At 38.7% G+C, this 23386-nt stretch overlaps 2 protein-coding genes across 5 annotated transcripts in view; one reads left to right on the plus strand and one right to left on the minus strand.

Moving 5' to 3' along the window:
* Nucleotides 1-13737, plus strand: part of LOC144661535 (uncharacterized) — a 29350-nt gene extending 15613 nt beyond the window's left edge. For 2 of the 4 annotated variants that reach the window (XM_078522337.1, XM_078522336.1), the window contains exons 2-10: nucleotides 7916-8043; nucleotides 8799-8895; nucleotides 9201-9256; nucleotides 9517-9587; nucleotides 10128-10222; nucleotides 11133-11160; nucleotides 11615-11713; nucleotides 12246-12329; nucleotides 12566-13737. In XM_078522337.1, coding sequence (XP_078378463.1) covers nucleotides 7935-8043; nucleotides 8799-8895; nucleotides 9201-9256; nucleotides 9517-9587; nucleotides 10128-10222; nucleotides 11133-11160; nucleotides 11615-11713; nucleotides 12246-12329; nucleotides 12566-13414 — 1488 coding nt within the window. In that variant the 5' untranslated portion in view covers nucleotides 7916-7934 and the 3' untranslated portion in view covers nucleotides 13415-13737. Of the gene's footprint in view, nucleotides 1-7915; nucleotides 8044-8798; nucleotides 8896-9200; nucleotides 9257-9516; nucleotides 9588-10116; nucleotides 10223-11132; nucleotides 11161-11614; nucleotides 11714-12245; nucleotides 12330-12565 lie in introns of all 4 variants that reach the window. The other 2 variants (XM_078522338.1, XM_078522339.1) reach the window with 2 other exon arrangements.
* Nucleotides 13738-15170: 1433 nt separating this feature from the next.
* LOC144661558 (sorcin-like) lies at nucleotides 15171-22986 on the minus strand. The gene is made up of 7 exons (XM_078522371.1): nucleotides 22851-22986; nucleotides 21761-21782; nucleotides 21256-21324; nucleotides 19880-19958; nucleotides 17588-17701; nucleotides 16351-16409; nucleotides 15171-15588 (listed from the first exon to the last, which is right to left on the minus strand). Exons 2-7 carry the CDS (start codon nucleotides 21776-21778, stop codon nucleotides 15562-15564), a joined length of 366 nt encoding a protein of 121 aa, XP_078378497.1. The 5' UTR covers nucleotides 21779-21782; nucleotides 22851-22986; the 3' UTR covers nucleotides 15171-15561.
* Nucleotides 22987-23386: the final 400 nt, after the last annotated feature.

Here is a 23386-nt window from a genome sequence, read left to right on the forward strand (position 1 = left end):
ACATCAGCTTTAGTGAACACAAGAGATAGGGAGATGATATTAAGTGGACAAAATGTTCCAAGAACGTCGTATCACGTTAGTATTCGCCCGCATCTCAAACCACCGCTACACATGCGATAACTTGATTTATGTATGTTGTCGATATTTGAGCATTCTTTTCTCAGATCCCAAAAGCAACAACTCTGACCCTGTGTGGAGTTTTCGTGGTTTAGCTGTGATCGTATCTGAGAGATTTACTTGACCGTGCGATAATTTACGGATGAATTATATTCATGCACTGAGAAAATTACTGATAAACGCGGGTGATAAACCAATAAAGATGTAATAGAAGTACTCTGATTGTAATGTATGTATTTACTTTCAGTCATGCCACTGTAATCAAACAAAAGGAAACTTGTGCTCGCCAATTAATTTTCCAAAATTCGTATGTGACTGTTCCTGAAGTATAAATACTGTATTGACATGCATTTTCTTTTAACACGATGATGAAACGTGCCCGCAATAAAATCATACCGTTTCTTCGTGCGTGGGTTTTTCAAAACCCACGACTTAGGTAAAAAGTTCAATGACATGACTTTCTTGTGAAATTGCGTTTTTCGATACAGCATTTCAGTTAATTCTAACACTGTAACCCCTTCGGCACACAAATGACAAAAATCTAACTTTATTACCAACCCAAAAATGTATGATGAATATACCGTCGAATTTTACTATGTCTTCTTGGTGTCGAGTTAATCAATATTCATGCTTTCCTGTGTGCATTAGGCTTTTAAATTTTTTCTTTTCTCCTGAAAAAATGCTTAGCTGCACTTCTGAAATATCTCGGCCGCCAAAATTCACGTTTCCAACGTCCGAGTTTACAATGTTAATATTAGTTATTCACTGCAAACATTTTCTACAGTATTGACTTCCGCCCTGACAGAGAAATGGAATCCACGATCGGTTTCGAGGTGCTTTTTGTCAAGAAGTCTTTTTCCAATTGTGATCATTTTGTCAATAATAATTTTATTCTCCCCGAATGAGAATTGCGCAATTCGAGGAAGCGGATTGAAACTTCATTTCGAACTTACGATTTGAATGAGTATGTTGTGAACTACTGTAAAACCTCGGTAAAGATGCTCAGATTTTGATGCTCGACAAGAAAGTTTTTTTATTTTGCATTTTAAACCAAAGACGTAATTTCGCACGTGCATGTATTTTAATATGCTCTCGGAATTAGTAACCCGCATTTAACGTCTGGAACTTCTGCTACATGCAGGCAAAACTGGAAAGTTAAACGTACTTGTACGAACTTAACAAAACAATGTTATAAGTACCCCTGTTGCTTCAGTTTCTAGTAGTTAGTTTAAATATACACTGTTTCAAGAAAGTAGTACAGTAAAAACCCGCGTATAAGAACACGTGGATAAGAACACCCAGGCCGATTTTGGGAAATAAAGTACCATTTATATAAGAACACATTCAGCCTGAAAAATGAAAGTTGTTCTTAAATGGAAAAATATCAAAGATCAACACTACTTTTCATGCACACATAATAGTTTTACCCCAATTACAGTACAGTATTGCCTTGATTTTTAATTTTATTAAAATAAAAATACAATTGTTGCATATATATTGATTTCATCTATGGTAGCCTAGTATGTTCGTTATTTTAGAAACTTTTTTAAGAACACTTAAGAACACTTAAGGTATTTGCAGATTATAATCCTTTTATAAGAACCAAATCAGCCTGAACCGCCAAACTTATAGGTGTTCTTATACGCGGGTTTTTACTGTATTCCTAAAAGTTCAAACATCCACGAGTGGGCTGACCCGGAATTCCTAGTTTAGAACGCAAAGCCAGTAAAGAATACGAATACCTTAAATCTCCGAAAATCTACAAATCCAAAGATTTTTTGAAACGAGAAAATTTCCATCCGAAATCTAAGAAGACCTCCCCCCGCCCGTTTATAAGCCCTCCCGAAATTAATTAGGCCCACCTGCATGAAAGCGAAACGGTGTTGAAGGGGCCAAGTCATGCTGTCTAAAGTGATTATCAAAACAGAAAACAACAATGAGGGATTTAAGAGCATAATAAGAGCACCGGTTTTCTTAAATTGACCCTAAACGTGACTTGTCAGTTGTAAAAGATTTGATGTTTAGTCACAATTCGCCGGCCTATAGTTGCTTAAGTTCCCTTCCCCCGGGTGAGGGATAGGGCCGGCGTATAGTTCCTCAGTTGTGCATTTTGTTCATCCAGTATACTTCTCTATACGTTCCTAAGGGCTACTTTTACGTTTTTCGTTTGAAGCTAGCTTGCATCGCAGGCAGTCTAAACCGCTGACTATATCGATTATTTTGTGACATGACGATTGCAATGCAGACTAGTTTCAAATTTAATTTAAAAAGGTTTGTTTGATTTTAGCGTGACCAAGCGTATCTAATAAAAAAGATCACAGTAACGAAAAAGATGCTTAATCGTTTCTTCCTTTATTGGCTTCCTCGCCTACTCCTCCTTTCTCCTCCTACTAAAATTTTTTTCTTGAGTTCTTATATTTTTTATGTTTTGAATGGTAAAATAAAAAAAAATAAAATAAAATAAAGTAGTACTGAACAGACCCAGCCAATTTACAATTGCATTTGCTTTATAAAAAAAACTAAGAGTACAAAATGCTCACTTCAATGTGGCGGGGTTTTTTTTTGCGATCTTCAATAAACCCCACAATTCAAAGACTTTAAACCATGCTTGAAACCAGGAGTAACAGTAATGAATTCGTATAAAGTGTTCGTCCAGGTGAGGGTAGTCTTATAAAGCAATGTTGCAGTGGCTGCCGTTTCGACAACCTGTGGAAATCATCTTTAGAGTCGGTCAAAGTTACGCTTTCTCGGACGATCACACTGGATACACTAGAATAAAGTAATAAAGTGTACAAGACAACTTTCTATAATGACACATTACTGATCATGGAGGAGTTCGGTTCAGTGCCCACTGGATCAATTTCGTCTGTACTTCGGTGGATGACGGTTGATAAACATAACAGCCCAGCAATATATCAGTATTGTTATTCACTCACTCACTCATCCTCTTCACTCCTATTGGTGGAGTAAAAGGCTAACCAGCAACGTCTTCCAGCCTTCTCGGTCTTTTGCTTGCTGTTCCCATGCACCAGTATTGTTATTATTGTTAGACGTCGATAATAAAGGGAATTTGAAGTCACATTTGTTGACAGCTAGGTAGAGCTAAAGTGTCTTTAAAATGGCGTTGTGCATAAACACAAGCGCAAGCACAAGCACAAGGATCAAAATGTATCCTTTTCTTGTGCTTGCGCTTGTGCTTGCGTCCTTAGTGAAAACCAGGCTTTAATTTTCGAGCTAATAGTAATAAGTGTTTATTTCTTTTTAGGTAGAATAGACATTATTTTTTCCGTGACAGTCAATCCCGAGTAAATTATTTTTCTTCCGTTCTTGTTCTTAGTTGACTTGTGAATAAAACAGCTACACTCAAGCTAAACGTAGTTTTTAAAGGTATTTATGCTTTCTGCCCAACAAGATTACATGTAAGATTATCAGTTCAGGTAGAACTTGTTTACACGAGTCTCGGCCATCCGAACGAATTTGGAAACTGACAACAACTTGTTTCAACCTGTTTAGATCGATGAAAGCGTTTATAACGAAAGATGTACGATTTCTGAAAAGGTTTGTATGGCACATTTATTTAGTGAAAACTCTAGGCAACGTCTTTCCTCAAAACTCAGATTTATAAGCACGTTTTTACGCTGAGACTTGAACGCAGACGATTCAAGTGAATATATTATCATTTCGATTTCACACCCTAAGCGGTTTCCTTTGTTTTCGAGTTGACTGACACAACAGATCACGTGCTTTGTGTAATCAATACAACGCTACGCTCTGTGTCTTATACAAGATTGAAAACAACAAGAACAGACCGCCAGAGAAAAAGGTAAAATTCTCATCTTACCGGCTTCATTTACTGCTAAGATTTACACAGTTGTTAGAAAAATATATTCTCTTGCTATCTGTGTAAAAACGTTACCAAATAACTGCCTTCTGGCGTTGAATGTTGCGTTTGAACTTGTATCAGTTCGTGGTTGATTTCGCAACTCAATTCAATCGTAAGTAGTGCCCGACTGGTTTCCGCGGACTTGCAAACTGTCATCTTTTATTCGCGATCTGTTCATATGGTTGTTATCAGGTTTAATTTTGTTGCGTTTTGACAGAAAGGATTTCAGTATTTCATGTGGTCTCGCTAAAGGCCCTTCTTTGAAGTAAAACTATTTATGGGGGGTTTTTACCCCCCCGCCCTTATGAACTAAGTCAATCAGTTGAGTGACTCATGGCCGCCCGGCGAATATATACCGTACTGACTGCTGACCAAGAAAGTAACTAAACGCTCTACGATGTAGTTCAGTTAGATATTTAAACTATTAGCAAGACCTTATTTTGACATTTCGTTGTTAAATTGGGGACATAAAGTATAGTGGAATCTCACGGATTTCTTAAACCTCGTAGGGAAACGAAAATTGGTTGAGAAATCAGGGAGTCAAATCGGGGGTAAAATTTTAGTGTTTGACTTAGTGAGGCATATCTGCCAAGGGAAACGACATTTGGTTTGAGTTATCAGGAGATTCGAGAAATCGAGGTTATTGCAGTATTGTAACTTAGATTTGATACTTTATTGTACTTATTTTGGTTTAGATTTTCGTTGACTGACTACATCGAGGGCGGTTTTTGAACTGACACGCATTGTAATGTAAAAGGGATGAGTATAGCTCACTTCTGGAAGCCAAACAAAAGCATCGCAAACTTTTAAATGGGTTTGATAAGAACAAGGAGTACAAGAAGTGAAATGAACATCAAGAGACCGCGCGCCGAGTTCTTGTTTCCGTGTATTCTCGTCCAACACAATATAATGCGGAAAAAGATCTACACTCAGTAAATTTCCTTTCTTACCGGGCTCGTAAACGCGTAAACACAAGGTCACTATAAGGAAAGTTTTCAACAGCCGATCTGTTTTACAGTCGATTGTAAAAGTCCGCCAATTTACTGGTAATAAAACTTTTCTTTTCCGTTGATCGACCTGAACACCTGAAGGTGATAAATACAACTGCCGTCATGAAACAAAACCAGCTTATTTACGAACTAGTACGGCGAAAACACTGAAGTTTCCTCGCGATCACGATTTCGTCTCAAAGATTTCCTTAAAGTTTATCGGGCTTCCATAGTTTAGGAGATTGGCTTCATAAAAAGCCACTTAATTTAAACGATCGCATTGACGTATTTACGAGAGATATATTGAACCGAAATTGATCTAATCAGGAAACAAACCGGCGATTCACGGACGGATTCCTTTCCTACAAACGTTTCTGTAATTCTCTTTTCTTGATTTGCACACAATTTGCAGTGGAACCAAGCTAAAGATATTACATTTCTGACTTCTTCACGGTCAAAAATTTGTTCGAATTTATTCGGTTTCCAAGTTGATCTGTAAGGAGAAGTAAGGTCAAAGTAACTGTTAGATGAATGAAATGGACACTGTATTTCACTGAGGCAACCACGGCATTCTAAAATATCACTGAGGTCTTGTGAGAAATCGTGAATGAGCCGTTGTGTATATCCCGTAATAAACTGAGGTATTCCGACATAGCTATATAAAACTGAAGCGGGGAAGCTTTTCGCTTATATATCGGCAACTAATAAAAAAACGTACGCGACCTCAGCCGGCCGAAAACTAACTTTATATTCGGCTCTGTTTATCGCTACGGCAAATACTACAGGACTTCTGTAGCTCACGCCAAGAGGGACAGATTTGTTGCATTTATAGGTCTTTATACTGCGTGACTATATAAACCTCAAAAAAAAATGTTCATGCAAATACACAACTCGCCACGTTGTCACTCATATGTTATCCTTTCGGTTTTTACAACAATAAATAGAGAGAGGGAGAAGATATGCAAGCTCCTATTTTGTTCGTTTTGTTCAAGGATCCACGCACATCACATCAAGTTATTCGCCTGCACACGAGCATGGCTAAATCTATCTGTTGACTCAGTGATTCTTGATATGTACATGTAATCGTAATTTATATTAATTAATGCTCTCTTTTCCAGTCTTTCTAAATGCCTTTTGCGGTGTTTTATTGGTCCGAGAGATTTTCACCGTGCAATAATTTGCGGATGAATTGAAATACATACAGAAAGTAACTGATAACCAAATATCAATGGTCGTTAAAATTGATTGAATGTATATAAATAACATCGATGTCCTTGTGCGCTCGCCAATAAATTTTCCAAATTAATAACTCGGCTTTTGTTAACTATTGCTTGCAGCTTCTTTCATATACATGATCATGAAACGTTGCTTCCATTAAAATCATTAAGTTATTCCGTGAAAAACCCCACGAAGAAAATCAGTGGCATGACTGCATGTTTGTGTCACTGTAATTATGTAGCGTTGCAGTTTCTAACTCATCTCTGAACCGAGAAAACTGCAAATCTAACAAGCTAAAATGCATATCGTGGATAAATTTGTACCATTATTATTTCCTTGGTATTCAGTTCGTTAACACAGATCTATCCTCCGCGCAGTAAAATAGTGTTCAGTTAGGTATCTGGCTAACTATTTCACTTTAAATCAGGGCAAAGGCTACAATGCCTATATATAATCAGCGAGAAATTAACATTTCCAATAAATCAACTTTCATAGTGTGAACTGATTGTGTAAAGATAACATCTTTATTGTCGCAGTTACTTTCGTCGCCAAAAAAACTGTCGTTTTGCAAGCTCTGTGCCTTGTGTGTTTTGTATTCGTTTGACGGGGCTGATAACTTTGTATTGATATCTAAACGCTGTTAATACGTTTGAGTACATGATAAACGTAGATCCGAATATTCTGAGCTTTCTCCCGATTTTGTCAAAAATTATGTGTGGTGTTCAGTTGGACTTTTTAAAATGGGGTTATGTCTATTTTCCGGATAAATTTTCCAAGCCACCCTTTTTCCAGCGATATTATTTAAAATTCCCAGCAAATATTTGCTGTTCTCCCGAAACAAAATGTATTAGAGTTGTCACCCTCCGTTCGTTTTCAAGCGAAACGAAGAAGTCGCAAGTCGATAAGCTTGAACATAAGATAAATGAGTCCAATAAAAATCATAGTATCTTCTTGGCTTTTACGGCCTGGGAAATCTTTTCAGTTTTGACAAAACGGCTTTCTAAAGAGACCAGGAGTTCCTAGAAACCTGCTATCAAATTATGCCGTGAAGATTTTAGAGACTGGCTGGAAAAAGAGAAAATAACTGCAGGGAATGTAATTCAACTGTCATCTTTTTTTGTTATCAGGTCTTGCAGCGAGGGATGTCGATAACTTTAAACGAAAGATATAAAAATAGCAAGCCCTATAATGCGCGTAATGATTATTTTTTTAAGAAAATCGACTGAAGAATTTTGAAATGGATTGCCGAAATTTGTAACTGAAGCTACAAAAAGATTATAGGAATACTGTTTTGAAATCCTACCGTTTAACAAGAAAATGCGCTACAATGTTCTAAGGCCCACGACCTTTTGTTGGTTTTGAAAACTTCTTGTCCAATACCGTAACGTTTCCGTCTTGTGTACTGGAAAGATAAAACAAATCTATATTTAAAAAAAGATGTGGCTTGAAATGATTTATTTGACGAGAACCCTACGTTTGAGCAGAATTTTTTTTAAGATTGCGCAAAAATTAAAAAAAAATAATTCGGCGTCGAACGTTCAAGTCCGAACTCCGCGACTATAAAACCAGTGTATATTTCTTCTGGGGGGTGTGGTGTCTCCGGAGTTTCCGTGGAAAAGGGAGAAAACAAGTGTCTCTAAAGACATGTTTCTTACTTCTTACTCACTTTCAGTCACGAGTTCCATGGTTTTGCCTTCCTTTTTTTCAGCTCGCGTCAAGAAATCAAGATGTCTTTACGCACGATGCACCTACAAGACCTGAACCCTCACATCATGTGCGTGTTGTGTGGCGGGTATTTGGTGGACGCTACAACTATTGTCGAGTGCCTACATTCGTGTAAGTGTCTTGTCGTTTTGCATGCAGTTTAATAAAGCTAGCGTCAACTAATCAAAATTCGAAAAACTTAAACATTCGTGCGCTTACCATCGATTGGCGCCGTTTGCATGCTAGTCTCCGCAGCTGTTGTTTGGGTTCGTCACGCAACGCTCCCTCCGAGTGAAGTTGCGTGACGAGCTCAAACAACGGCTGCAAAGGAGGCTATTTTCATGCCTGGGTTTCGAGTTCTGATTGGCTTAGTGCATCATTTGTCTTTATTGTGATCTGTAACTTCGAGCTTTAATAATATAAACATCCCCCCCCCCCCCCCAAAAGGTATTCTCAAGAATTCACTGCGGACGATTGTAGGCTGGCTTTTGAAGGGAATCTTTATGGGCAAATGAATTATTCGTTCGTTCGTTCTTTCATTCGTTCATTCGTTCTCTCGTTCGTTCGTTCGTTCGTTCGTTCGTTCGTTCGTTCGTTCGTTCGTTCGTTCGTTCAATTCGTTCAATTCGATCGCTCGTTCGTTCGCTCGTTCGTTCGCTCGCTCGCTCGCTCGCTCGTTCGTTCGTTCGTTCGTTCGTTCGTTCGTTCGTTCGTTCGTTCGTTCGTTCGTTCGTTCGTTTGTTAGTTTGTTCGGTTGGTCGTTCGTTCGTTCGTTTGCTCGTTCGGGGCTGGGTATTTATTTATTTATTTATTTATTTATTTATTTGTTCATTATTTATTTATTTAATTTTGTTCAAATAAGGTAACCGTCTGTTTTACTCCCGCAGTTTGTCGTAGCTGTATCGTGAAGTATCTTCAAACATCCTACCACTGTCCCGTCTGTGATGCGGAAGTACACAAAACTAAACCTCTGCTACATATAAGGTGAGGGAGATTTTATGTCAACTACTCCGGATCGAGCGGTCTGGGTTCGAACCCTGGTCGGTGTCACCCAGGGGTATAAATGGGCGGGTACCGGCGAATTTACTGCTGGGGGTAACCCTGTGATGGAATGGCATCCCATCCAGGGGGAGTTAAATTACTCTAGTCACGTCATGCTACAGAAACCGGGATATGTGCCGGCCTCATGGGCCATTAAGCTCGTATGCAGACTTTTTAATCGAACAACTCTCCTTTTTCCTCAACCCCCAATACGTTACGATAACCATGTGATTATGTTTAATTTTCAGACCAGATAGGACATTACAAGATATCGTGTACAAAATTGTACCTGGTATATATCATGGTAAGCACAAAATAGAATAGTTGTTTATTATCTTATTATACCTGTTTCCGTTACAGCTTGTTTTGATAATTGATAGTCCATTAAAAGTGGCGACTGTTCAGTGTCGCTATAGTCCGTCCATGAAGGGCCTTCTTTGATGCACGAAGGTAAAAATAACCCTCATTTGACAGTTGATGAAAAAATGCTAGAACCTCTATTTTTCAGATCCAGCAATTTAATAAAGTAGCCGTCCTTGAATTCACAATGGTTTTTCTTTATAGAAGAAGTAAATCGGCGCAAAGAATTTGAAGCGAGTCAACAGGACAAGAATGAACCAGGTTTGCAGTTTTCTGTTGATAATTCCATTACCTTGTCTCGATCTACCCTTGTTTTTGGAAACTCTTCTAGAAACGTTCCGATTATAAAGGCCGAGGACACATTGTTACGAACACAATTGTTTTCCTTTTTGTCCCCGCGCGCAACATTTGTTGCGGACACAAAAATTGTGTATTTATTTTTTCAGAAACATTTTGTGTCCGCAACAAAAAGTTTCCAGGTTTGTGCAGCATGAAAAAAAAAACCATTTTGATTCCCGCTCGTTTGCTAACCCAAGAGGCATCATGGGCAACAACGTGTCTGCCAGAATGTGTTCTCGTTTGTCACGGCCTTGATGTTCGGCCAATTGAACGGCACTTGCAAGCATATCAAAATGATGACGTCAGCTGTGACGTCATAAACTTTCGTCATGTTACCTAGCAACCTCTTTTACGAAATCGCGGGCTCAATCAATTCTCGAAAATACTTGTTTTCCCTTGCAAATAAGTGGTTGTTACGGTGGATAGCAGGACTGAAGAATACTATGCTCTTTCTCTCTTGTAAAGCCACTGAAGAGGCCGCAGCAAATGATGATGATACAGCCTCGAAAGAGAAGGATAAGGATGCTCTTCCATTTGACGATCCAGTCTGCATCACTCTCGAATATTTCAGGTATGTAACTGATTTTTGTAAAAAGCTATGACGAGGCTAATTTCGTTCCTAGATCTCTAGTGGACTAAGCTTCGTCCACAAGAGATCTGGGAACGAGATAAGGAAGAGGTCGATGTGTTTTAGTTAGAAAACCATTCTCGTCCCCATAGCCCTTTCGTTTCTCTTAGCTGGCTTGGAGAGAAAACGGAGGGCTCTGGGGACATAGGATTTTTGAATTAATTCGAATTTTTTGATTGGTTGTTTGGAACAAAGAATTCCCAAACGGAAGTCGAAAACCAAACGAATCGCTCATACATTCTTTTGAAACGTCATGACTGCATACATGAAGACCGGAAGTCCTAGAATCTAGGACTGGAAATTCTGTGTCCCCAGAGCCCTTCGTTTTCTCGTGCCAAGGCCCTGCCGGCTAAGAGAAACGAAAGAGCTATGGGGACGAGAATGTTAGAAAACGAAATCGAACATCCCTTAAGCGGACGCCCCCGTTGGTACAATGCCCATGTCTGTTTTTATTGGAGGCTAACTGAGGTGTTCACACTAGTCCTGTCACGTTTGGGACTGGAACGGTTCCAAAACTGGACCTGCCCTTCTGCAGATTGAAGAACCGGACTGCATCGAATAAGGGGGTATTTATAGCATGCCTAATCCGGTCCGAGGTTTTAAATGGGACCATTAAAAACCGGTCCCGTATGAGCCTTGCTTTATTGTCCCCCTACGGGAAATGCCTTCTTATTGGAGGTAACAAATATAGTGTTTGTAATATAGCGGGCATACAATGTTTGTGTGTGTCATGGATGAATGTTTTGTCGCATTTGGCTATGCAGGTTAATGTGTGTTCCGTAAACGGCTACTCGACTGTATAGCGTAATCGTAAATCCTCTTTCGCTAATGCATTTTTCTCTTTATTATTTAGGAAGACGAGGAATCGTATGGAAAAGGATGTAAGAGCTTCTTTTGATATTTTATAATACACAATTGTCCTTTACGGTTTCCTTAAAAAAAGGAGAAAAGGCGCCGGCGCACGTTTGTATTTAACAAAAAAGAGAAGAAACCGAACCCACGCATTCTACTCTCGAGAACACCAAGGGCTTTTGATCGCAAGAGATTGTTTTGTTCATGTTTTCAAATACGTGAAAGTTTTATGAAAGTCAAGTGCAAGGCTTTTATAGGCTTTTCGTTACAAGGTTTGAAAAGTTAAGGATTTAATGGAAAGGTTTTTTTTTTGCCTAAGTAATGAAACATCAGTTTACGGCCTGTGTTTCGTGCAGTCATAAAAAAAAGCTATGGATCAAGGCAAAAAGAGATCCCAATATGTGTTATAAAACATGATATGATTTTAGAGAAGCAAGAAGTTGCTCGTTAGATAACTGTAATTTTTATGTAATTTGTTCCCAGGTCTTCCCGACCCGTTATCTACGCTGTTCGTCCGAAGTGACTGTGAAAGTGTTGAAGAAATTCCTGGTCATGAAATTTACCATCCCTGAGACACATAGTGTAAGCGTCGTAAAATGTTTTTATCTTAGTGATGTTTAACTCTGAAGTTTTGTTATCGTTACACGGTAGAATCAAGAAATCAGGACTCATATTCCGTCGTTTTCACAGAAGACTTGTTTTTCCTTCGGACAAAGCCGTTTATAGTTCTCCACAAGCATGTTCTCAGTTAGCGATAGGTGTAAACGATAGAACGCGAAAAATGTGTTTCAAATAACTGAGCATCTAACGACCGCTGCAACAAGGATAGAAATGTTTTTTTTTTTTTAACCAAGAGTTGGTGTAAGTGAATAACATAACATGTTTTACCTGATTATTTCATGTTTATCTGATTATTTTCTAATTAAGTAATATTTACCTGATTATTTTCTGATATGCAGTAGTTGTTCATTAGTTAGTAGTATGCTGTTTGACAAATGAATCTTCGTTCTTTAAAACTTTCACTCCAATTTTGAGTGCAACATCATGAGTATTTCTTATCTAAAAAATTTACTGTTTTAGTTAATTATATTTATTTTATTTCTTTTTTTTACAGACCGAAATAATCCGCTCTGATGAAATTTTAGATGGTCACCTGACTATGAAAGAAGTGTGCAGGATATACGGCCTTTATTCCAAGGTAAATAACTATTATTTGCAGTTTAGAAGCGCGGGCATGCTCACGAAAAAGTCTGTTTTTGTACCTGTACCAGTCTGTCTCCTGCCCTTACCCCCCCCCCCCCCCTTCCCTCCCTCCCTTGTAAGTATTTCTTTGCCTTAAAAACATATAACATACAGATAACAAAAAAAAAAAAAAAATTTAAAATCGATTTATGTATTTCACTTTTTTAATTGTTTATATTTTACTTTTTGCAGCCATTTGTGGATTTACAGTATGTTTTCCTCGAGAAAAACGATACAACAACGTCTGTTGAAAAACCCAAGATTATGGATGTGAAACGAAAGCGAATTAAGAAGCGTAAGGGCAACAAAAACCTTCTAAAGAAATGCCTTGGCCTTAACAACGCACCACGACGATTTAAAAATAAACGTGGAAAGAAAAAGAACTTAGCTTCTTTGCGACCAAGCGAAAACGCCGAGAAACTTGACTTGGAGCCCAGTCAAGCTCGGCCTTTTGAGAATGATAAGAAAGAGAATCTAGTGCTTAGTCCTATTCCGTTGTGTGTGAACGTCAAAAAAGAGGAACTGGTATCCAGTCAAGAATCACCTTTTGGTGATAAAGTTGGAAACTTCAGTGCTAATAACCTCGTAGAACCCAGTCTCCTGACTGAACCTTATTGCAACGGCGAGAAAGCAAGTGAAAATTTACTCAAGCCAAATATGGACAATCAAGATGGCGGGAATGCTAATGAAAACGAGGCACCTGTTATCAGCAGAAATAATGTTAAGAGATTTGATCAACTTGATCCTACAGAAGCATTAATGAACGGCATTGACACTAGTTCATCGGCCTCAACACCAATCTCTCTCCCAGATCCCGCGCGTTTATGGCCAACGTTGCATGTGGAATCTGGGGATGAGGCTGCCGTTGCAACAACTGTGAACGATCTAAAGCATGCGCAGTCGGATGAGAGCTATCATGCGAAGGAAATGGATACGAGCGTTTTTAACCATACTAATGACATATGCATGAATCATATTACGACGGATTTGGAGTCTTCTCCGATGCTTCATGGGTTAGGAATGTTGTTGGAAAGCTTATAGCGAAAACTCTGGAGATTATTGATCGAAAGAAGAAAGAAAGATAAAATTATCTTTTCTCAGCGTGACGTAACATGGGCTCTTTGACAGAGCATCTTTGGGCTCGTAACGCAATCTTTCTTCTCCACGTGGGTAGGATTTCGTGACGAACGCAAAGGGCGTCTGCAAAGATGCTAGGCGTGACGTGAAATGAACACCAAGTACTTCCCCTGTAAAGTTATGTTACAAGATATTCTTTTCTCTTTATTTTGTTCTTATCTCTTGTTTCTCGATTAGACTTTATCTGCGCCAATAAGCTGAATAAAATATTCGTCTCTTGCCAATGACATCTGACATACAGTACTTTGAAGCACTCTGATAGGCGTACCTGGCCATATTACGGCTATTCACAGCTTTCTTATTTTCTCACGTGAAAAGAACACGATCTGAGGAAAATAGAAAGGCAACAGTCTTGGCCATAAAGAATCTGTGAAATAAACCTAAATTGGAGTGATTGTCTCTGCATTTTTTCCCTTTCATTAGTAGGGATCTCTTGCAAATCTCGATTACATTTAACTCTCTCTAAAACGGACACCGTCGGGACCGGCTCCAACAGTCCTTTTTAGAGAGGTCCGTCTAATTGGGAGTTAAGTTACAGGAAAATAACAGAAAAACGGAAGGGACGGGACCAACGCCGTCTTAAAGAGGCGTCCGTTATATAAAGAGAGAGAGTTGACTGTAGTCCAGTTTACAGAGTTGCGTGACAGAGAGAGTCAAACCTCGTTGTACTGAGAAGAAGGCCTGCGCTGGCGCTCGGAAAGTTTCCTTCGCAGCCGTTATTTTGGTTGTCACGCAACGCTTATTTTGTTAGTGCAAAGAAGGTTTGCCTGACGATTCAATCAGGCCTTCGAAGGGGACTCTTACCATTCGACAACGCCACTTTAATGGAAAGGGAGCTATGTTATCATCGACACTAAAGCAACAAAAAAGTAAAAATAAATTTAAAATTTCTCAGACCAGATTTAATAAGTTCCCTCGCTTTAACCGACTAAAAAAGACCAATTCAAATCAAATCAGGATACCCTGATTGGAAATGTTGTTTCTGACGAATGAGGTTGCGAAGAAGGCTGAAACTTCTATTTTGCCGGCACGGGATACAACACGGCCTGGGCCCCAGGCCGGTGCATTATGGGGGTTAGCCAGGGGTATATGAGGGGAGTTTGCCATCTTGGCCTCTGAACCAACCCTGTTCAGGCCGTTAATTTTTTGTTTTAAGTTTTTCATAGTTTCTTCCGCCTTGTTGCTGACTAGCATTGCTTTTACTTGTTTAGCCTCCGTAGGATGGGCTACCAATCGTTGGAGCATGAGCCATGGTTCCTACCCAGATTTCCGGCTTCTTTATGGCAGGTTTTTTTCTGGCCTCCGTGCTAATCAGTCTTGTCTTGACACTTCAGTATTAGTTGTTTACTTATTGCGGTTTATGCTCGCTCTGTAGCCTTACCTAAATAAACTTATTTGCCCTTTAGCTGTGTAGTGGAGGCAAAATACCGTGCTGATGACTCGTGCACCATGTTAACCGGACTCATTAAAGCGTAGACTGTTCACAGCCCTCTATTTTTTCGTAGTTTTTTTCGATCGATGAGCGCGGGAAAGAACGGCGAGAGAACTGGCACTCACGCTTCTTCGCCGCCGATACTCGTGCTTTTTTTGCGTTGAATAATAGAGAGGCTGTGGACAGTCGAATTAAAGTGGTAATGTTGATCGGTAAGGTTAAGAATGATTTCTTTCAAGTGTTTGAAATTTCTATTATTTTATTGCAAGCACATTATCGTACCAAGTACATGATATAACTTAGTGATACACTACAACTATGTGCGTGATGTTTTAATGCAAAAGAATTTTTTTTCGTATACATTGAAATTATGATCAAACTACAATGGAGGCCAAAGCGTGGGTAGCGCGCAAAACGAACTCGCGGGGAGCATACGCGCGGGGTCGCGTTCACCCATGTCTAAAAGGAGATCCAGCCTCTTTGATTGAACTGTGTTGAGTTTGACCATTTGTTATACATGGTGCCTAAGAAATTAATTTACAAATTACAAGTTTTAAAAACAAAAGAAATCTTTAGCAATATTGTCTTGTAAGAGCTTGCAGGAACTTGTGTTATGTCTTTAGCAGTACATAGCCACTTGGATGAACTGAAAACGACAACAAATATTATAAATAAAAGTATTTTTTTAAGAAAAGTACGGTGCCCTATAGACTCTAGCACATTACATTTATGAGGAGGTTGGGAAGGGTAGAGAATTACTTTAATTTACAATTATTTGGTGTGCAAGGGAATTCGGGTCCGCGATTAAACAAAGAAGTACGAAACACAACAATACGAATACACGATGACAAAGCATCAATTTTCTGATAAAAGTTCGTTTTGAAGATCTGGTTTCAATTCGTCGACAGAGTAAACCTTACAGACTAGGCCTTTTTAGCTTCGTTTTGTTTGTTGTCCCATTTCAGACCACGTGATGTTACCCTCGAGAGTTATCTCTTTCCAAATTCATGTAAAAATAAATAATTTCCAGATAGACAAAAAAAGAACATCACATGATCTGAAATGGGCAATCTTCATAGGTAGCTTAGGGGCGGACCATTATTTTCTTGGAGGGGGGGGGGGTGAAAAATTGTCCTCGCAAACTTTTTTTTAGTTTATGCACCTCTGCAAAGATTTTTTTCGAAATTCTTACTATTTTTTGCTATACATATCGTGTTTGCAACAATTTACTTTGTCTTTCCAGGCCCTGCAAACATTTTTTTCAATATTTTTCATACCCCGCCCCCCCTCCAAAAAAATAATGGTCCGTCCCTTAACAGGTCTATTCGTCTCGGCAAAGTCTCCACTACCAACTATGGTCTCGGGGACACTGCGTTTTTTTTTTGGTTGAAAAAAAAGAAAAACTTACGTCGTCGTACTGGAACATCGCTTGTCCAGTCTGGGAAGTATCGCGTCTTCTAAACTGATCTGCAGAGAAAATAATAATAATAATAAATTATTTATATAGCGCCATTATCCTAAAAGTTCAAAAGCGCTTAAAGAAAAAACAATAAAAATAAAAAAAAAAATAAAAAAAAAAAAAAAAAAAAAATAAAAAAAAAAAAAAAAAAAAAAAAAAAAAAAAAAAAAAAAAAAAAAAAAGTGGACACAATGAAAATGATAAGTTTGCATTTGCCTGTAACTACAGTGGAATTCAGATTTTTCGAACCTTCAAGGGAAACGAAAATTGGTTTGAGAAATCGAAAAATCGGGGGTAAAATTGCAATGTCGGACTTAGTGAAGCAAATCAAAGGGAAACGACTTTGGTTCGAGTTATCACCAGGTTCGAGGTTTGCTGGAAGATTATGATATCCGTTCGTTTCTAAAATGGATTAGAGCGGTTTTCACTTGAGTAACGAAAGTAAATTGTTTTGCATTACTATGCTTAGTGATTGGCTTAAAAATCTCGCGCAACTTTCTCAGCCAATCAGAACTAAAACCAAAACCAATTGTGACTCGCTCGCGCACGTTTTCCCGCGCTTCTTGCCAGCTACATGTATTTGCTTCGAGTTTTGATTGGATCACTGAGTTGTCTGGGTCCTTTGTGATTGGCCAGAGTAATTACTTTGGTATTGGTTTTACGACACTCAATTGAAAACTGCTCTAAAGAGATCTATAAAGCAAACTGACATGGTTTACTGTTGTGAATTGTTGTGACTTATTGGAATATGGGGCTCTTAGAGCGGTTTTCACTTGAGTGTCGAAAGAAATTCGCGTTTGCTTTGGTTTTGAATCACTACGTTTGGTGATTGGTTTAAAAAACTCCCACCACTTTCTCTACCAGTCAGAAAGAAGGAAAACCAAAACCAATCGTGACACACTAACACACGTTTTCCCGCGGCTACATGTATTTTCAAGTTTTGATTGGTTCACAGCAACTTCTATGTCCTTTGTGCCTAGCCAGAGTGATTACTTTGGTTTTGGTTTTAATACGACACTCAACCGAAAATCCCTGTTTCTAAATCATCTCCAAATGGGGGCGTTTAATTAAGTGAGGCGATCATTAGAAGGGGCGCTAATTGGATGTAGGGTGCTAAATGGAATCCCTACGAGAGTTGCAAGAAGCAGACTCAAAAAAAACAAACAAACAAAGCCGCTGTACATACCTGTCAAAGCTCGCAGGCGCACACAGCAGGCTACGAAGTCATCGAACGTGATTCGCAATTCAGTTGAATAACGCTTCACAATGACATTCAACGCGTTAGGACTTAATCGATATCCTACAAAATAACAAAAATACGCTTGCTTTGGATAGAAATACTAAGAGTAATAAATAATCCTCATCTCATAAACTAATCTCATCACTCCAGTAGGGGGACTCCCTTATGAAAAGGACTGGGATGCTCGTTGGAAACTTTGATTTAAACCCCTAAAGGAGACTAAAGCCTGGTTTCCATATGATCGTAGACGATCGCAGTGGATCGCAGACGATCGCAAAATCACAGAAATTTACTGAACCGTGTGATCGCAAAGATCGAAGGGCGAACTGTTTCCATATGATCGCAAAAGATCGCAGACGATCGCAGAAGTGTTGAATGATGGGATCGATTATCAATATTATGGGATAAATTTCGATCGCAATTGATCGCAGTCAATCGCAATTGTGTTTCCATATGATCGCAACGATCGCAGACGATCGCAGGGAATAGAACTTGGTTCTATTTTCTGCGATCGTCTGCGATCGATCGAGACGATCGCAAACGATCGCAAAAGTGTGTTTCCATACGATCGCAGATCGCAGAACCTACAAATCTGCGATCTTCTGCGATCCTTGCGATCGTCTGCGATCATATGGAAACCAGGCTTAATCTGGGCGTGGCTCAAGCCTTTTTTGACCCCTAAAAGATACCATTTTCCATGCCTGATTGGTCCAGACCGCCATCACAGTATGACAGCGATTATTACTTCTTATCGTGCAACGCTAAACGAGGCCTTGACGGCTAAAACTATTGGCGTTCTGTCCTGAACACCCAAAGATAGACCAAAATCTGTAAATTACACCCCTAAACCAGATGATGAAAATCCCTGTCCCATTCCTCTTTTGTTAATGACAAGCTTTACTTATGGGTTAGAGACTGTTGTAAGTGTTTTGTTGACAAATACACGCATGCGCTGGCCGCACAATGAACGAGAAATTTTCAATACTGCACGAGGCGTAGCCGAGTGCAGTATTGAAAATTTCGAGTTCATTGTGAGGCCAGCAAGTGCGTGTATTTGTCAACAAAACACGAACGGACAGACTCTAACCCTTTTAATATACAATCTGAGTACACTGCAAGCGATCATCGACTTAACGAACTTCAAACAATAAGCTTAATGTTTAAAAATAAGAAGTGTAGTAGTACATAAGTTTAATTACATGGGATTACATCAATAATATAAAAATCACAAATAAGCCGTACAGAAATAAAGCTTAAAATGGTTCATAAAATCGTTCATCAGCTGCTGTGGTCGTTCATAAATACAGTCAGCGAGAAGCTTGTTAATAATAACTTTATTTATCCTGGAAACCGGATAGGGTGGGGGACCAGTATAAAAAAAAAAAATTAAAAAAAAAAAAAATTAAAAAAAAAAAAAAAAAAAAAAAAAATAAAAAAATGTTCAAAGCGAGTCGATGGTTTTCACAATCAAGAAACTACAAGCAAGTCAATCGCACACAAAAATGTATTTATTCAGCTGCAGTTTACCTTTGAACATGAAAGCGCTTCAAGTTGTTATCCTCTTCGATTTTGTTTGGTATTGGATCGTTGGTAATTTGAGGAATACATTTTTCTTCCACTTCTACAAGCCTTGAAGCTGAAGACATTTTCAATAATGCACGATTTTTTGCGTTTTTCTTTTTTTTTTTTTTTTTTTTTTTTTTTTTTTTTTTTTTTTTTTTCTTTTTTTGTGCACTATTGTCAATACTGCACTGTCGGAGTTTGCTGACGACAGGTAAAGCAAAATCACGTGATCGATTTTAACCAATAGCGCGCGTGGATTTTGGACAGTGAACGAAGATTGTATATTAAATACATGTACATACTAGTTATGCAACGCTGTCGAGTGGTATACTATGGAATATCCCACGAGTCACTTGTATTTTCTCAGTATATACAGGAGCCTTTAGGCAAGTGTGTATACCAAGAAAATACAAGTGACAAGTAGGATATTCAGTGATATTCCATAGTATATACCACGAGAAAGTGATGTGCAACTATTTTATACCATGCCATAGAAAATACACTATACAATATCTTTGCTCGAAAATAAGATCGCAGCGCACGATGGGAAGGTTGGGTTGAATACTGTTGAATATACAACGGCTTTCCTGTATACTGATTGGCTGTATTTTCTATGGCATGGTATAAATACGTGTACACAATGACATGACATGTGACCGCAACACTGAGTCTTACCAAACGCACTGAGTGCCCCATGTAGTTCATGTGGTTCCACAGTACCCGACCTGTCTGAATCATACTGCATAAAAGTAGTCTGTAATACAGTACAAGAAAAGATTAATTAGTTATCGCTTAAAAAGTTCCAGTGCATTTAAAATTACTATTCTGTTTTATCCCACCCCCTATGCTCCCCGGGAGACCTCCCCCCTTTCACCTCCCCCTCACTCAAGCCTTATACATGTAGCACCCTAACTTGGCCATTTAATGTTTAATAATTTACACAAAAAGTAGCTTTTTAGAAGTACTTTGCGAGGAGGCAGCACTGCCATGGCCTACCGTAATGATTCGATTTAGCGCCCGGGGCGCTTATTTACTTTTTGCACCTCAAAGGAGGGCGCTTATTCGAGGGGGGGGGGACAGGGCGCTTATTTAATTTTTCGAGAAACAACCAAATGTTCAAAACAAAACTTTAATTAATATTAGCAAATTGTTGCAAGTTCAGCTACTTTTAAAAGAATTGTTCATTTAAGCAGTACATATATACATGTACGGTACGGTTAATGTTCATGCGTTTCTCTATTCGACGTCGATGACTTGAATAGGGGCATTTAACCGCAATAGGGAGCGCTTATTAGAATAAGGGCACCTATAAGAATGGGGGCGCTTATTAGAATGGGGGCGCTTATTGGAATAGGGGCGCTTATTTACAAAAACACATTTGAATGGGGGCGCTTATTCGTAAGGGGGCGCTTATTGGAAGGAGGGCGCTAAATCGAATCATTACGGTAGTACTGTAGTTAGGGTGCTGGACTTGCAGTCTGGTGGTCCCTGGTCTGCATCATTTCCCTGCCGCTATCTGGACTTGTGTTTGGTGGTGAAGAATTCAACACCTCCTTGCTTTGTAAATAGATGTCTGGTCAGTCTCCTGCCAATTGTGGTTTTTATCTACATCACACTTGTTGGATGTTGTTTGATATTTGTCCCTATAAAATTAACTTTTTTTTTGTGTTTTTTGGTTTTTGTTTTTTTTTTTTTATATACAGGCGACATGACCCTGAATTCTGGCGACACAGGAACATTTTAACAGCGACAAGCGACGTCATTATGTATATGGCACTGAAATGCAACAGCGACACAGTGCGACAGCAACACAATAGCGGGAAAAAGGACAGTGACATTACAGCTGTTGGCTTGGCGAAATCGGTTCCCAGAAACATGTGACATTGCGACACGGCTACCCCCCTTGAAAGGCCTCTCTAACTAAAGAATAGTCAAGGGGTATGGATATTAATTTTTCCAGAACAACACATTGTGCTCATTCATCAAGAGTGCATGAATTAACATCGGTTTGACTGTAATCATGGTAAATGCATTCTATCTGCTTGACTCACCTTCCACTGGTTCAGCGCTCCCCATAACTCCTTAAATTCATTAAAACCCATTTTGCCACTAAAGTCACGCTGCACAACTGTTAAGGAATCCAAGTAAAATAATGTAACTTGTAATAAAACAAATATGAAACTGCAACTAGTAGGCAAATATAAACAAATATAAACTTTCATTGTTTTGGGGTGAGTGCAAAAAATATGCAGTCTGAATGCTAAATATTGCAATGTTTCCCAAATAAAAAAGCAAATGTTGTGGTTTAAATAATTAGCTTTTGGTTTGAATTTTTTAAACAAGGGACTTTTTGCCCCTTGCTTTAGATTCTGATACTGATTATGCTACCAGAAAATTAAAATCAAACCGATTTGAAAAGTTTTATATCCAAAACAAATGGAAACCACAGTGTGTATACATTGAATTGTCTGACATAGTTTTTGTTGAATTGCTTGCCAAATGTGATGAAGGAATTAGCAATTGATGCAAATTAAATTATCTTATATTCAAGGATACATCCAACATGGTGATCATAATCCTATTACAAAGGAAGTAAAATACAAATTAAGTCAATAATGCTTAAACAGTGGCTCCGAAATGGCACAAAGTTAGTAGTAATGCTGCCCATATAATAAAAAGTTAAGTGCCCTACTGTAGCGGACACTTCCCATTAGTGGACACCCAGTGAAATACAAACAGTTTAGGGCGGTTTTCAATTGTCTGACTAATCCAAAACCAAGAAAGTAATCACTCTGGCCAATCAAATCAAATCCAGTGAACCAATCAAAACTCAGAGAAAGCAAACATACCCAGCATGAAGCGTGAGAAAATGTGTGCAAGTGCGTCATGATTGGTTTTGGTTTTACTTCTGATTGGATGAGAAAGTGGCGCAAGATTTTTTAACCAATCACTATGCATCCATGCAGTAATCAGCGTGTTCATTAGGCATCGGAGATCGGAGAATTCTCCTTCTACTACAAAGAATTCTCTGGCTAAATTTTAAAGGCCTGTACCTATTTTTTTATTTAGGTGCGGAACCTTTAAAAATCATTCTCCGGTTACTTTACAGTTATCTCCTGCTATTACAATTCTTAATGAAAACCCTGAGTAATGCAAAATTTTTAACCAAAGAAAATTCAAATTACTTTCCATGCTCAGGTGAAAACCATGCTAACTTCTAGTCTGCCTATAATTGTGTCCTTCCAGCAGACACGATAAAGGTTACTGGTATGTAAAACAATGGAACCTTGATTTGACGAAGGGCCAAGGAACTGGCAAAATATGTGCACTATAACACGGTTTCATTATCTGGGTGCTTTTTCATATATTGTGCTCTTACTGAAGGGGAAGGCCTATGAGGTTTGCTTAAAAAAGGAAGAGGGGTTGGGGGGAGATTGTGTAATTTTGCTACATTTTGTAACAAACCAATCTACAGCTGTATGGCCTCTCCATTGAGCAAAACTTAACAGTTTCTTCTGTTCTTGCATGCTAAGCAATGAAATGTGTTATAAGCCAGCAGTGGACTTTCCGTTGCTTAACTGGAACTTTTTAATTTTACAGCAACAAATTATTCGTAAATAACAGAAAAAATCGACAAAATACTGACCTACAAGTCTCCAAGTTGAAAGCTAGAAAATAACAAAGGAAATAATAAGTTAAAAACCTCTAAAATGATTGGCAATTAATCAAGTAAATAATGTAGTTTTTACAAAATTAATTTCTCCAAATACTCCTTAGGTTTAGATTTGGTTGAGATTAGACATATCAAACACTCAAGACAGTGATTTATCACATTTCTAAACACCTACTTGTAGATTTTTGTCATAAAAACTGGGCTGATGCCACAGACTTATTTGCTTGGGTTAGGAAATGTCATGAGCATCATGGTCTCTGATGTTCGATATATTACACAAGTAACTTTAGGGTTAAGGCTCAAAAGTGTTTTCAGCTGCACATGTATGTGACTTGCAGTCGTCATCCACAAGTGCGCGTGTCGACTGACAGTCTTGCGCAGCTTACCAGAAATGAGAATACTGCATCTAAAATCATAGGCGTACGGGCAATTTTTGCCAGGGGGGGGGGGGGGGTGAGATATTTGCCCAAAAAATTCTTGCAAGTTGCCCAAATTTTTTCGAAACAGTC

The sequence above is a fragment of the Oculina patagonica genome, chromosome 7 (assembly GCF_052425735.1).
Source record: "Oculina patagonica isolate OP01 chromosome 7, crgOcupat, whole genome shotgun sequence".
Classification (NCBI taxonomy): Eukaryota; Metazoa; Cnidaria; class Anthozoa; order Scleractinia; family Oculinidae; genus Oculina; species Oculina patagonica.

Coding starts and splice junctions, on each gene's coding strand:
- LOC144661558 (XM_078522371.1), bottom strand. Junction 16,410..17,587: donor GCGCCTGCGAGCTTTGACAG/GTATGTACAGCG, acceptor TTTTCTCTGCAG/ATCAGTTTAGAAGACGCGAT. Junction 15,589..16,350: donor CGATGTTCCAGTACGACGAC/GTAAGTTTTTCT, acceptor TGTCGTTTTCAG/TTCATCCAAGTGGCTATGTA.